This window comes from Notamacropus eugenii, chromosome 3, assembly GCF_028372415.1.
Source record: "Notamacropus eugenii isolate mMacEug1 chromosome 3, mMacEug1.pri_v2, whole genome shotgun sequence".
NCBI lineage: Eukaryota > Metazoa > Chordata > Mammalia > Diprotodontia > Macropodidae > Notamacropus > Notamacropus eugenii.
Genome location: NC_092874.1, coordinates 213,690,388 through 213,706,197, shown reverse-complemented (window position 1 = coordinate 213,706,197; position 15,810 = coordinate 213,690,388). Strand labels below are relative to the sequence as shown.

The 15,810-nt window shown below is 39.5% G+C and overlaps 1 protein-coding gene across 1 annotated transcript in view; it reads right to left on the bottom strand.

The window, feature by feature from the left end:
• The window catches only part of YAF2 (YY1 associated factor 2), a 76,699-nt gene extending 74,243 nt beyond the window's left edge, over window positions 1–2,456 (bottom strand). The window contains 2 exon segments of the mRNA XM_072654327.1: window positions 67–192; window positions 666–2,456. Coding sequence (XP_072510428.1) covers window positions 67–192; window positions 666–691 — 152 coding nt within the window. The 5' untranslated portion in view covers window positions 692–2,456.
• Window positions 2,457–15,810: the final 13,354 nt, after the last annotated feature.

The following is a 15,810-nucleotide window of genomic DNA, read 5'->3' as shown; positions in this document are numbered from 1 at the left end:
GGAGCGGGGGGCCGGCAGAGCTCCGCTCCGCTCCAAGGGGCACGGGAGTGGGCTGGCCAGACTCACCTAGTGGAAGTGCCCTTCCTCACATCGCACATCATGCATTTGAAAGCCTCGGCGCTGTTTCGAAAGGTGCAAACACTACAATCCCAGTATCCCTCATCGGAGGACGGCTTCGGCTGCCGCTTCGGCCTGTAACACGCAAGCCAAGGAAAGAAAGGCCCGGGGGTCAGCACCAGCGGCATGGCAGCACCCACAAGCCTCGCTCCCAGACCTTCCACTCTGCCTCCCGAAGCCGGCCCTGGAAGCGCTGGAACTGACTGCCCTCCCCCCACTCCGCCCACCCCGAGCCCCGCTCCCCAAGCCGGACTCGCGGCTGCTCCGCTCCAGTGGGGGAGGGGAGTGGCGGGTAAAAGGGAGGAAAACCAGAAGGGTGCCTGGGGATCGCTGCTGCAGGGGCTGCAGCCGCTTTGGAGGCTAAGAAATGCTGCCGCCGGAGCCGCCCACCAGCCCGTCGCCATCGCAGTTCCTTTGTAGAGCTACCGCTTCCCTCAAGCCAGGCTCCATAGCCCGGGCCAAGAGCGAGGAGGCCACCTGAATCCGGGCGGACGGAGGAGCGACCTGTTCCCTCCAGGCCGCAGGCCCCCAGAGCCGGATACTGTTACCTGGTGGGGCTCTTCTTGTCTCCCATAGCGCGGCTAAAAATACACCCCGGAACTTGCTGTCGCCCGCTCGGTGTTTGTCAATACAAATGATAATCACCCCCAGCGGAAGCAGTCAGGGAAGAGGGGCGGAGAGAGCGGACGAAGAGAGGCAGGGAGGCGCAGCCTGTGCTAATCCCTCCCCCCTAGCCTCCGGCTGTCGGAGGAACTCCGGCTCCCGTCCACGTGACCCGAGCCCGCCAACCCGAAACCGAGCCGGAGACTTCCAGCTGCCTGCTCTGCCGGTGGCGATTTCCCCTTCGGGGTGACTGCTGGTGCCTTCCACCTCCCTTCGTCTTCCTGCTGCTGAAGATCTGGGGGGCCGCATGGAAGCGACCTGTGTGCGTCGCTTCACCGCAGTAGCTGGAGGAAAACGCTGACGGAAAGTCCTCCCGCTCCCGCACCCCGCTCTGCCGTCAGCCCTGCTCCGGGGCTTTAAGGTTCCAGCCGACCGTGAAACCGCGTGCCGCGTGTACCCCTGGATGTGTGGGGGTCCCCTAAGAGTTGTCGAGGGTCGCTAGCTCGACTGCCTCTGAAACGGGCATCATAGTGCAGCGAAAAGAACCTTCAACTTTTGAGTTAGAGAACCTGCCGTCTGGTTTCCTGCCATGTGCGTGCAGCTCTTCGTAACCAGGAGCCCCGATTTTCTGGTTTGTGTGGCTTGAGATCCTCCCCGTCCTCCCTTCTCCTCAGTATGGGCAGCAGCTTCAAACATAGACTGAGCACTTACGTGTCTCAGGCGCTGTGCTGAGTGTTGGTGATACAAAGAAGGGCAAAAAGAATGGCCGTCCTCGGAGATCTGATGTTTCACAGGAGACCGCACACGCACGCACATATGCCTCCAGTACTGTATGTATTTGCCTGGAGGAGCTGCTGCAGGATGCCCAAGTTCATCCAGGCTACTGCCAGTTAGGGTAGGGGCGGTGCTGCCCCTCCTCCACCAGGTGGGCCCTGGCCGATGAACTGCACAGTTTCCCAGACTTTTTTTTCCCACACCTGTATTTGGGTATCTGATCTGAGATGAGAGGGGCTAATAGGGAGACCTGGGGGAGTCACAGGGCATTTCTGGTCTAAACAGCGTTTTCTCTTTTCATGGTCAGAAATGTCAAGGAAAGGTTAACAAGAGGTTCAAACTTATAAAAATGAGTTTCTTCTTTCTTCACACTGAGATTACTTTCAAACTAGGTGCCTCCCTTCATTACCCTAGAACAATGAAGCTACTAATAGTACCATTTACTTTTAACTTTTATAAAATTTAATCTTTATTTTTCCTTAAATTATACAAAGTAGTACCCCCAAAACTTACTATGTTATTTCAGAAGGTACAGCATTCTTGGAATTACCTCAAGGTCCCAGGATTTCTCCCCTGCAATCTTAAAATGATTAATCTTCAAACTCCTTAATCTGCTAAGATGTTTTCAGTAGTTCTACAAACTTTGACTGACTTTATTTCCGTAATTCCAACATAGCCAAAGTTGAAATGACGGGGGAAAGTATCTTACAGGGTTTTTTTCTTATACCCTAATCTCCCACAGAAAGCGTAAAGTGGAGATTAGTCCTGCTTACTGGGACAATTGCTTCAACTATGAAAGTTCCTTAATCTTTCTCAGTGTTTAAACTGTCCAGCTATAGCTCTTAGAAGTTTTTCTGGCTGGCTGCATTTTAAATCTTTCAAGGTAATAGCATCTACACAGACATTTCACCTCTTACAAAGACAGAATAAACAACTAATAAACAACAGATACAAACGAAAAAAAAAAGCACAGTCTATAGCTAGGCATACAGTTTGGTTGGTTGTTGTCCTTCATTCTCAAAGAGATTGAAAATGACATCACCATAATAAAGTCAAGTTTCAGTGTCTCCTACTGTGACTGATCAGACCAATATGAGCTCAGAATGCTCTACCACAGATTGGGCACAGATAGTTCATGTGAACATTCAAGGTGGATATTCCAAATTTGCACATCCTCCATTTCCCTTGAGCTGTTTGAATTCTGCTTTGCTCATAGAGCACAGCACCTTCTCTGTTGTGGGCATGCCGTGCTGAGCAGTCCTGTGTCATTATCTCCCATGTTACACAATCAATTCCAAAGTTCTTGAGAGAGACCTTGAGACTGTCCTTGTATTATGTCTTCTGACCACCATGTGCTTGCCTGCCCCATTCGAGTTCTCCATAAAATAGTCTTTTTTGGCAAGCATATGTTTTGCATTCAAACAACGTGGCCATCCAGCAGAGTTGCGCTCTCTGAAGCAGAGTTTGAATGCTTGGGAGTTTAGTTTGAGTAAGGACCTCAGTGTCTGGTACCTTATCCTGCCAGGTGATCTTCAGAATCTTCCTAAGACAATTCAGATGGAAGGAATTCAATTTCCTGGCACAGTACTGGTAGACTGTTCATGTTTCACAGGCATGCAACAATGAGGTCAGCACCATGGTTCTGTAGACCTTCAGTTTGGTAGTCAGTCTAATACCTCTTCTCTCCCAAACTTTTCTTCTAAGACTCCCAAACTCTGAGCTAGCTCTGGCAATGCATGCATCAGCCTTATTATCAATGTGTACATCCCTGGAAAGTATACTACCAAGGTAAGTGATCTTATCTACAGCATTCAAAACTTCTCCATTTGCTTTAACTGATGGTTCCACGTATGGATGGTGTAGTAGTGGCTGATAGAGCACTTGTATTTTCTTTGTGTTAATTGCTAGGCCAAAATTATCACAAGCAGCAGAGAATTGAACCATACTTTGTTGTATCTCAGCTTCAGAGGCTGCATTGAGTGCACAATCATCTGGAAACAGAAATCATGCATCAATACTCTCTCCACTTTGGTCTTGGCCTGTAGCCTTTTCAAATTGAAGAATTTACCATTGGTGCAGTAGCTGACCTTGATGCTGTGTTCATCCTCATTGAAAACATTTGACAACAGGGCTGAAAACATCATGCTGAAAAGCATGGGAGCAAGCATATCCCCCTGCTTCACTCCATTAGTGACTAGGAAGGCACAAGAACATTGCCCACTATCCAGAACCCAGGCAAGCATGACATCATGAAGTTGACATACAATACAGATGAACTTCTCTGTGCAACCAAATTTTGAAATAATTTTCTATAAGCCCTCACGACTAACAGTATCAAAGGCCTTGATCAGATCTACATATGTTGTATACAGACCTCTGTTCTGCTCCTGGCATTTCTCTTGGAGTTATCGGGCAGCAAACACCACATCGACTATTCCTCGGCCCTTTCTGAAGCCACACTGGCTCTCAGGTAGATGACCATCTTCCAAGTGAAAGATCAGCTTATTAAGGAGGACTCTTTCAAGAATCTTACCAGCAATGACTAAGAGAGAGACACCTTCTATGGTTGTCACAGGATAATCTATTTCCTTTGCCTTTATAGAGATGGACAATGGAAGCGTCCTTGAACTCCTGGGGAATAACCTTCTCTTGCCATATAACCTGAAAAATTTCAGTCAGCTTTTGTATTAGCAATGGACCCCCTACCTTGAAAATCTCTGCTGGAATAGAATCAGCACCAGGTACTTTGCCACATGAAAGGAGCCTAATGGCACTCAAAATCTCTTCTTCAATTAGAAGTTCAGCTAAGGAAGGATTGGCTTCAACCTGAGGTAGTTAGTCAATGGCCTCAACATTGATTGATGATGGACTATTGAGAACACTATGAAAGTGTTCAGCCCATCTCTAGGATCATGTCCTTATCACAAATCAATGTGGCTCCGTCAGCACTGAGTAGTTGTGATGCACCATAGGTTTTTGGTCCATAAATATCTTTCAGGGAATCATAAAAGTGCCTTGGATTGTTATTATCAGCATAAAACTGAATCTCATCTACCTTCTTACTGAGCCAGGAATCCTGCATCTCTCTAAACTTTGCTTGTACTTGACTTTTGATGGAATTAAATGCTGGCTTCTTAGAGATGGATGAACTGTCTTGCTGGTAAATTCTGTGGAGCTCTCATTTTTCAATTAGCAGCTTCTGAATTTCCCCATCATTTTCATCAAACCAGTCTTGGTGCTTGTGAGTGTTCTGACCCAGATGAGCAAATGCAGTGTTATACACCACATCTCTGAGAGCTGCCCACTCTTTTTCTGCTCCACTGTTGCCAACTGTGTATTGGCTCAACTTTCCCTCCAAGTTAGCAACAAATTGTTCACGCTCAGAGAAGAGCTCTAATTTGTTGACATTAATTCTTCTAGTTGTCCTTTTGCTTGGAGGTGCCACTCTTGAAGAATGAGAATATTTAGCTTGGAAAGGATAAGCCTATGATCAGTTCAGCACTCTGCACAACACATTGCCTTTGTCACCCTCACATGTTGTCTGTCTCTTCTCTTTACAATCACATAGTCTATTGGATGCTAATGTTTGCTGTGCGGGTGCATCCATGAAGTTTTATTGTGTTTAGGTAAACAGAAAACTGTGATGACAAGGTCTTCAGCAGTCAATGACCATTGCTGTTGCTGTTTCCAACTCCATTCCTCCCTAGGACTCCCTGCCAAGTTTGGTAGTCTGAGCCTACTGTAGCATTAAAGTCCCAGAGAATTAGAAGCTCTTTTGGCACCTTGATGATAAGGGTCTCTAGGTCTTACAAAATTTTTCTTTGACCGCATCAGAGTTCATCATGGTGGGAGCATAGGCATTGATGATGGTGGCATGACATTTTCCTAGAAGTAGTAATTGCATTGTCATGAACCTATCATTCACTCATTTTGGCAGGCATACCAGCTTGCTGACCAAATTAGTTTTGATTGCAAAATGCATGCCAGCTTCATGGTGCTCCCCTTCACTGCAGCCATTTCAGAAAAATGTCTATTCAGCTCTTACTTCAGTCAGTTGGCCTTCATTTGCCAGCCTTGTTTCACTCAGGACCACTATTTGGATGTGATACCTGTTGAGTTCTCTTGCAACAAGAGCTGTTCATCTTTCAGTTCTACTGGATTGAATATATGTATGTTCCTTGTGCCAAGGATGAGTGGAATCATCTTTGCAGATGTTTTTGTACATTTTATATATATATTTTTTTTGTTTGGATCACAGAGTGGGATTCCCCACTTGCCACAATATTCAGGATAGCGTTGGATAAGCAGACAATTTCTAGGGCACTTTTTCTAGCCCCTTCCTCACACCAGGAGGTGAGCGGTGCAATCCTTAAAAGGCTGCTCAGACACCCAGGGGACTGCTGAATCTCTCTGCTGCTTCCAGTAAGAAATGACCCTGTGGCCTGGGCCACCTGTGTGCAGGGTTGTGATTACAACTCCCATTGTATCTGCACCTGCTGCTTCATCACTTGCCTGTCTCCACAGGACTTTGAGGTATAATAGTAAAATGGTATGGGTGATGTCTTTTGATTCTAGCGTAAATTGGATTTAAGTGAGGCAGAGTTGCATGAAGTTGTCAGCCTCACACTCTCCATCATAGTCCAGTGGCAGGACAAAGTCAAGGCAACTGGCGATGGCTCAGGATGCAGTGGATGACCTTAGCATCTTCAGTGTCTAACCAAGCTCTAAATGCTCCACATCACCCGCTTCAGCTTCCTTCATGGCCTTTGGAACAAATTGTTCTCATCCATCCATTCCACCAGGGGAAGTCTTTACGTGCTTGGAGTAGACACCCCTCTAACTCACCAATGGGTTTGAGACCCCTCAGTTACCCTCAGCCTGGTTTAGTGATCTACCAAAACAGTTTACCAGGGTGTGACCACTGTGTATACTACAGCTTCTTGGAGTCACAGGTGAGAGCTGTGTGGAACAGGTGGACACCAGTGGTGAAAAGCAGCCATGAAAAGAGCTCGGCAGCCATCACATCAGAGATACTAGTCCTCCCTAGTGTACAGGGCTAGGAATCAGGAAGGCTTAACTTCCTAAGTTCAAATCTGGCCTCAGATACTTACTTGGCTGTGTGATCCTAGGCAAGGCATGCAGTTTACCGGTTTAACAAAAGCGTGTAGCTAACCAAACACTCTCTTACCTTCAGGGGATGGGGGCCCAGGGTGAAGTGGAAATAGAGCAGGTAAAAGCCTACTGGCCTTTGGTCACTGCAACCAAACAGAACAGGCAGGAAGAGTTCATTAGAGGAACAGAGGGTGCAGAAAAGATATCATTACCAGAGAGACCTGAAGTGATTTGGGTCACCAGAGGGCCCCAGAGCTTTCCTGACAAAGAATGGGGAGTTCCACCAAGGCAGGAGCTCAGAGATTGATGCAGGAACAAAGACAGAGGACTCACCAGACAATGAGGGGGTCAGACTCTAGAGAAACAAATCTCTAGTGGCACCTAGTCCATTCCCAAATACCATCTTCTGCAAGAAGTCTTTCCTAGTTTCTACTAGTTTCTCTCTTCTGAGATTTCTTCCCCTTCCATCTTTCCATCTCTCTCTCTTTCTCTCTCTCTCTCTCCATCTCCCTCTTTTCTTCCCTCCCTCCCTCCCTTTTTTCTTCTCTCTTTTCCCCTCTCTCTCTCTCTCCATTTATTTATTAGTGATAGTTTTGAGACATGAACTTAGGTACAGCTTTGGTTGCACCCCAAAGTTCTGGTATGTGTTTTTATTCTTTGCATTAATTTTAGTTAAATTAGTCATCACTTTCATTGATTTGTTCTGTGAAGATATTAAGGCCCAACAAGCAAGCTGGCCCCTGAACCTGGTATGACAACAATCCTTTGAGCTCACCTTCTAGATGATGTCAACCAAGCAAAATCCCAAAATTGTTTCTGGTCATGAAGCCTTGCTATGAGTCAAACTTGTCACATTGTTGTTGATAACCCTCATTTTTAGGGCTACAGCTCACTGTGCAGTGATTGGTATAAGTATTGAGATCTCCCCTCACCGAAGCAGTTTGTCTCCCATACACACTTATGTATTTGCTTGCAAGCTGTTTCCCTCTCTTTTAAATTAAACTTCTGCTTGAATCCCCTCTCTTCTGTCTGATCTGTTTGGCTTTATCTACCAGAGGTTAGAGGCCAGTTGCTCCTATTGACGTTGTTGTCAGAAGTGAGATTGGACATGAAACTGGGCCATTGGAGTCCACATTTCTCTCCTTTCCTCCCATCCCTCCCCCCTCCCTAAAACAATAAGCAATTTGATATGTGTGATCATGTACAACACATATCCATATCAGTCATATTTTGAAAGAAGAAGCAGACCAGAAGGAGGAAAAACATGAAAAAATAAAATGAACATAATATGCTTCAATCTGCATTCAGGCTCTTATAAGTTCTTTCTCTGGATGTGGATAGCGTTTTCAATCATGAGTACTTTGAAATTGTCTTGGATCATTGTATTGCTGAGAAAAGCTAAATCATTAATAGTTTATCATTGCACGATGTTCTTGTTGCTGTGTTCAGTGTTCTCCTGGTTCTGTTCACTTCACGCAGCATCAGTTTATGTAAGTCTTTCTAGGTTTTCCTGAAATCATTCTGCTTATCATTTCCCTTAGCATGATAGTATTCCATTACATTCATGTGCCACGACTTGCTTATCCATGCCGCAATTCATGCAAATAACCACAGTTTCCAATTTTTTGCCACTATAAAAAGAGCTGCTATAAATATTTTTGTGCATGTAGGTCCTTTTGTTTCTTTATTTTTAAAATCTCTTTGGGATACAGACCTATCGGTGGTACTACTGAATCAAAATTTTACTGCCTTTGGACATGTTTTCAAATTGCTCTCCAGAATGATTGAATTAATTCACAATTCCACCAACAATGCATTAGTTTCCCACTTTTTGGACATCCTCTCCAACATTTCTTATTTTCCATTTCTGCCATATTAGCCAATTTGGTAGGTGTGGTGGTACCTCAGAGTTGTTTTAATTTGCATTTCTCTAATCAATAGTGATTTAGAGCATTTTTTCATGTGATTATAGATAGCTTTCATTTCTTCATCTGAAATTGCCTGTTCATGTCCTTTGACCATTTTTCAATTGGAGAATAACTTGTTTTCTTATGAATTTGACATAGTACTCTATATATTTGAGAAATTATCAAAGATATTTGCTGTAAAGACTGTAAAGTTTCCCAGCTTTTTGCCTTCCTTTAATCTTGTTTGCATTGGTTTTGTTTGTGCAAAAAACTTTCTGAATTAATATAATCAAAATTATCCATTTTATATCTCATAATGCTCTTTGTCTCTAGGCCCTCTATGTCTTCACTTGTAACCCTTTGACTGAATCCCAACTTCACACAACAAATTCCCTTAATAAAAGAAACTAGGCCCTAGTTTCTGCCAACCTGTTTTCCAGTTTTTCCAGAAGTTTGTGTCAAATAGTGAGTTCTTATCTCAGAAGCTACGGTCTTTGGTTTTATCAAACGCTAGATTACTATGGTCATTTACTACTGTTGTCTTGTGTACCTAATCCATTCCACTGATATACCACTAAATTTCTTAGCCAGTACAAAATAGTTTGGATAATAGATGTTTTACAATATAGTTTGAGATCTAGTATAGCCAGTCCACTTTCCTTTGTATTTGTTTCATTAATTCCCTTGATATTCTTGATCTTTTGTTCTTCTAGAAGAATTTTGTGATGATTTTTTTCTAATTCTATAAAATACTTTTTTGGTAGTTTGATTGGGATGGCAATAAATAAGCAAATTAATTTAGATAGAATTGTGATTTTCATTCTATTGGTTTGTCCTACCCGTGAGTACTTGATATTTTTCAGTTGTTTAGATCAGACTTTATCTGTGCGAAAAGTGCTTTATGATTCTGTACTGATAGTTCCTGGGTTTGTCTCAGCAGGTAGACTCCAAACTATTTTCTATTGTCTACAGTTATTTTAAAAGGAATTTCTCTTGCTGCTAAGCTAAATTGGTATTATATAGAAATGCTGATGATCTATGAGGGTTTATTTTGTATTCTACAACTTTTCAAAATTGTTAATATTTCAATTAGTTTTTTAGTTGATTCTCTAGGGTTCTCTAAGTATACCATCATACCATCTGCAAAGACTGATAGTTTTGTTTCCTCATTGTATAGTTTAATTTTGTTGATTTCTTTTTCTTCTATTATTGATATAGCTTACATTTCTAGTATAACATTGAGTAATAGTGATGATAATGGGAATCCTTGTTTCACCTTTGATCTTATTGGGAAGAATTCTGGCTTATCCAATTACAGCCAATGCTTTCTGTTGGTTTTAGATAGATACTACTTATCATTTTAAGGAATTTCATTTATTACTATGTGCTCTAGTGCTTTTTTAAAAATAGGAATGTGTACTATATGTTGTCAAAAACTTTTTCTGCACCTATTGAGATAATTATATGATTTCTGTTCATTTTGTAATTGATATAGTCAATTATGCTGATGGTTTTCCTAATGTTAAATCAGCCCTGCACTTCCTGATATAAATCCCATGTGGTCAAAGTGTATGATCCTGGTGATATATTGCTAGAATCTCTTTGCTGGTATTTTATTTAAAAATTTTTCCATCAATATCCATTAGGGAAATTTGTTTATAGTTTTCTTTCTCTGTTTTGGCTTTTTCTGGTTTAGGTATTAGTACCATGCTTGTGTCATAAAAGGAATTTGGTAGGGTTCCTTCTTCACCTACTTTCCCAAACAGTTTCTATAGTATTTCTATTAATTTTTCTTTAAATGTTTGGTAGAATTAACTTGTGAATCCATCTGGCCCTGGGGATTTTTTCTTAGGGAGTTCATTAAGGGTTTGTTGAAATTCTTTTTCTAAAATGGGGTTAAGTATTCTATTTCCTTTTATGCTAATCTGGGCAATTTATAATTCTGTAACTACCCATTCATTTCACTTACATCATCAGATTTATTGGCATACAATTGGGCAAAATAGCTCCTAATTTTTGCTTTAATTTCCTTTTTATTTTTGGTGAGTTCACCCTTTTCTTTTTTGATATTGGTCATTTTGTTTTCTTTTCTTAAATCAAATTAGCCAATAGTTTATCTATTTTATTGTTTTTTTCATAAAACTAGCTCTTAGTTTTATTTATTAGTTCAATGGTTTTCTTTAAATTTTATTAATCTCTTCTTTGATTTTCAGGATTTCCAATTTGATTTTCAACCGGAGATTTTAAATTGTTCTATTTCTAGCTTTTTAAGTTGCATACCCATTTCATTGATCTTTCTTTCTCTACTTTGCTGATGTAAGCATTTAGAGATATAAATTTTCTCCTAAATGCTGCTTTGGCTGCATCCCATAAATTTTGATATGTTGTCTCATTGTTGTCATTCTCTATGATGAAATGATTATTTCTATGATTTGTTCTTTCACCCACTCATTCTTTAGGACTAGATTATTTTGTTTCATATTAATTTTTAATCTTTCCAGGGCCTTTTATTAAATATAATTTTTATTGCATCATGATATCAAAAGGATGCATTTAATATTTCTGCCTTTCTGTATTTGAATATCTGGTTTTTATGCCCTGATACATGGCTGATTTTTTTTGTAGGTGCCTTATTCCACTGAGAAAAAGATATATTCTTTTCTGTCCCCATTCACTTTTCTCCAGAGGTCTATCATATCTAACTTTTCTAAAATTCTATTCACCTCCTTTTAACATTTTTATTGTTTATTTTGTGATTGGATTTATCTATTTCTTATGCCCAAAGGACTCTAAAACCCTGCATACTCTTTAGCAATACCACTTCTAAGTCTATATCCCAAAGATATTTTTTTTAAAAAAGGAAAAAGACCCATGGGGATAAGAATATTTATAGCAGTTCTTTTAGTGTGGCAAAAATTGGAAACTGAGGGGATATCTATCAATTGTGGAATGGTTGAACAAGTTATTGTATATGATTGTAATGGAATACCCTTGTGCTATAAAAAATGACAAACAAGATGCTCTCAGAAAAACCTGGAAAGACTTATATGAACATTGTACATGGTAACAGTAATATTGTATGATGATTACTGTGAATAATTTAGCTTTTAACTCAGCAGTACAATGATCCCTAACAATTCCGAAGGACTTATGATGAAAAGGTGCTATCCATCTCCAGAGAAAGAACTGGTGGAGTCTGAATGCAGATCAATTTGCTTTCTTTATTTTTCTCGTTTTGTTTTCTTTCACAGAATGACTTACAGGAAATGTGTTTTGTATGACTACACATGTATAAACTATGTCAAATTGCTTGCCTTCTCAAGGGAGGAGGGAGAGCATTTAAACTCAAAATTTGAAAAAAAAAGAATGTTAAAATTGTTTTTACATGTAATTGGGAAAAATAAAATAATTAAAATTATTCATGTAATTAAATTAAATTAAATAATTTAAAATTTAAATTGTTTTAAAAATATTTATTTAGTTCTGAAAGGGGAAAGTTGAGGTTCCCAACTAGTATGGTCTTACTGCCTATTTCCTCTTTAATTCATTTAGCTTCTCCTTTAAAATCTGGATGCTATGCCATTTAGTGCATACATTTTTAGTATTGATATTACTTGATTGTATGTTATACTTTTTAGCAAGATGTAGTTTACTTCCTTATCTCTTTTTTATATTTTTTTGCTTTTGCTTTATCTGAGATCATGATTGCTATCCCTACTTTTTTTTTACTTCAGCTGAAGCATAATATATTCTGATTCAGTCTTTTACCTTTACTCTTTGTGTATCTCTGTGTTTCAGATGTGTTTCTTATAAACAACATATTGGAGGAGCCTGGTTTTTTTATCCCCTCTGCTATACATTTCCATTTTATGCATGAATTTATCCCATTCACATTCACACTTATGATTACAAACTATATTTCCTTCCATTCTATTTTTCCTCTGTTTGTATTTCTCTCTCTTTCCTTTCACTTTGTCCTTCCCCACCAGCGTTTTGCTTCTGACACCAGTTCCCTCAAACTGCCCTCTCTATCAGCCCCAACTTTTTCTTATCCCCCTCCCCTCCTACTTCCTATAGGGTAAGATAGATTTCTATATCCAAATAAGTATATATGTTTATTCCCTCTTTGAGTCAAATCTGATGAGTGTAAGTTCAAGCAATGTTTTACCTGCTCTCTTCTTTCCCTTCACTGTAATAGATCATTTGCATCTCTTCATGTGATATAATCTACTCTATTCTGGCTCTTGCTTCTCTCTTCTCTCAGTGCAATCTTCTTTGTCACCACTTAATTTTTTCTTATATCATCCCTTCAAAGTCAACTTATGTTTAACTTATGTTGAACCCTCTGTCTGTGTATACTTACATTGCTTCTAATTGCCCTAAGAAAGATAGCTTTCTTAAGAGTTATGTCTCATCTTTCCATATGTCTCATCTTCCTAGTTTAATATTATCAAATAACACTTTCATGATTTCCTTTTTGTGCTTCTCTTGAGTCTTGTTTTTGAAAATAGACACTTCTATTTAACTCTTGTTGTTTCATTAGGAATATTTGGAAATCTCCTATTTCACTGATTGTCCATTTTTCCTCTGAAAAATTATGCTCAGTTTTGCAGAGAAGGTGATTCCTGTTATCCAAGCTCCTCATAGGTATGCCACTGGCCTGTGGAATCAAAACTACAGGGCTTCTGCTGCTGATCTGTGCTATGACTAGGGACCTCCTGATGACTTGCCTGGACACCACCTATACTGGGCTGCACTCTCCTTTTGCCCAAGTGAGACAGACCTTTCCTGCAGTCCTTATAAGTTATTTTGGGCTAGAAAATTGTTTCACCCCATCCTTTTGTGGATTCTGTCCCACAAAAAATAGATTAGAAATCAGAATCCAACAATAAGTTGTTTAGAAGAACATACTAGAAGTAGAAAGACACACCCAGAGTTAAAATAACAGATTGGAGCAGAATATACTATGGTTCAGCTGAAGTAAAAAAGGCAGAAGTAACAATTAGGATGTCAGACAAAGCACCAACAAAAATAGACCTAACAAAAGAGATAAGCAGAGAAACTACATTTTGCTAAAAGGTATCATAGATAATGAATTATCAGTACTAAGCATATGTGCAAAAAAAAAAGGTAGCTCATCTAAACTCTTAAAGGAAAAGTTAACTGAAATAAAGGGAGAAATAAAGAGTAAAATCACAATAATGGAGGACATTAATTTGCCCCTTCCAGATCTAGATAAATCTAACAAAAAGAACAAAAAGAAACAGAAAAGGACCTGAATAGAATTTTAGAAAAGTTAGTTATTATAGACCTCTGGATAATATGAAATGGGAATAGAAAGGAATATAACTTTCCCTCAACTGTGCACAGTATCTTCACAAAAATTGACCATGTGTTATAATACAAAAAAACTCACAGACATTTGCAGAAGCAAAAAGTACTAAACACATCTTTTATAGATCACAATGCAATAAACAATATATTCAGCAAAAGGCCTTTGAAGCCCTTTTAAAGGCAGCAAGATTAAAAATTATTTGGAGACTAAATAATCATAAAGAATGGGTGGGTCAAAGAATAAATCATAGAAGTAATCATTAATTTCACTAAAATCAATGCAAACAATAAAATGACATACCAAAACTTTGAGGAGGCAGCCTAAGCAATACATAGGGGAACCAAGTTCTCCTAAGTTTATGTCTCAACACAGTCATCAAGAAGAGAAAGAGCAAATAAATTGGGCACACAACCACAATTTAGTCATCAGTTAGGTGCTTACTGTGTGCTAGGCACTTCACTAAGAGCTAGGGATACAAAGAAAGCCAAAGCACATCCCCTACATTCAAGGAATTCACAAAATAATGGAAGAAGACATCATATAACAAGAATCAGAAAAGTGTTGGGGGGTTGGAGGAAGAATGTGGAGAGATAATAATGAAGTTCAGTAGAGTGCAGCTGCGTTAGAAATAAAAAAGGTGACCACCCTAGTCTCTCTTCCTAAATGGAGGATTTGGGAGAAGTTCATCACCCACCATAACCTCTTCCATGGGAGAAAGGAAGGAGCCCCAGGGACAAGGAGTACAGGGGAGGCATCTTACATGATGGCGAGATTCAAATAAATTCCTAGAATACAGCCACCTGGGCAGTGACAAAATGACTTCCCTTCATGCCCTCCTTAAACTATGAACTTAATAGAGGCTCTAAAAATCTTGAAAACTAACAAAACTTAACATAATACCCAAATAGAAATTCTGAAAATCAAAGGAGAGATTAACAAAATGGAAGGGAAAATTGAAATAATAAATGAAACTAGAAATTGTTTTTTTGGGGGGATGAAAGTAAAATAGATAAGCCTTAGGTAATTTGATTTTAAAAAATGAAAACAAATTTTAAAAAAGCAAATTCACAGACAATGAAAAAGAAATAAATTTATTTGGAGGTTTTTGCTCAACTATATGCCAATAAAACTGATCATTCAAAAAATAGATGAATATTTACAAAAATATAGATTGCCCAGATTAACAAAATAGGAAATAGAATTCTTAACTAACCTCCCTAGAGTTGGAAGTACTAACTTTGTCACATATGTTACTTTTTATATGTGTGTCTCACTACTATCATGGTCTAAGTTTAAGCTTAAGCATCCCATGGGAACCAGGTTTTTTAGGACAGCATTTTGTATTAATTGTCTCTACTATGTTATCTCAGCAAATGACTTTGTTAAAAAAAAAACTGAGACTGTCGGATGACTGTCAATGGGGACTACTACATTTGGCCCATAGGACCTACAGTAGGAGAAGCACAGTTTCTGAGTAATCTCTAGAACCCTTAGAGTAGTAGTAGTTGCCTCTGGGGAACTAATCTGCTAATCTGAGCAGAAGATGGGGAATGATTTTTCTCTTCTTCCTTCTTCCATTTTTCCCTCCCCTGCCCCTACTACATAGTGTCCCTCTCTCTACTTGGGGTGACATTTCTTTACATGTGGATGCTCTGTCCATAGGAATATAATTTTTGGTTATTTATATTTTGTAAGATACTGGATTTTTAAAAATCCTTTATTTAGTGTTATTTATTTATTCATAAATTTTTATATTGTTGTTGATTTTTAAAAAGTTGGAATAATTTGCTTTTTGTCCCGTGCAGTTTTCATTTATAATTTCTTGAACTATAGCTCTGAAAAAAATAAGCTTTAAGAAAGCTTCTTAGCTAGTCTTTAAACTCAAATCACTGTATCACTTTGACTTTCATTAATTTAATTTAGAAAGGTCAAGGTCACACATTGTATCCTGGGCCATCACCA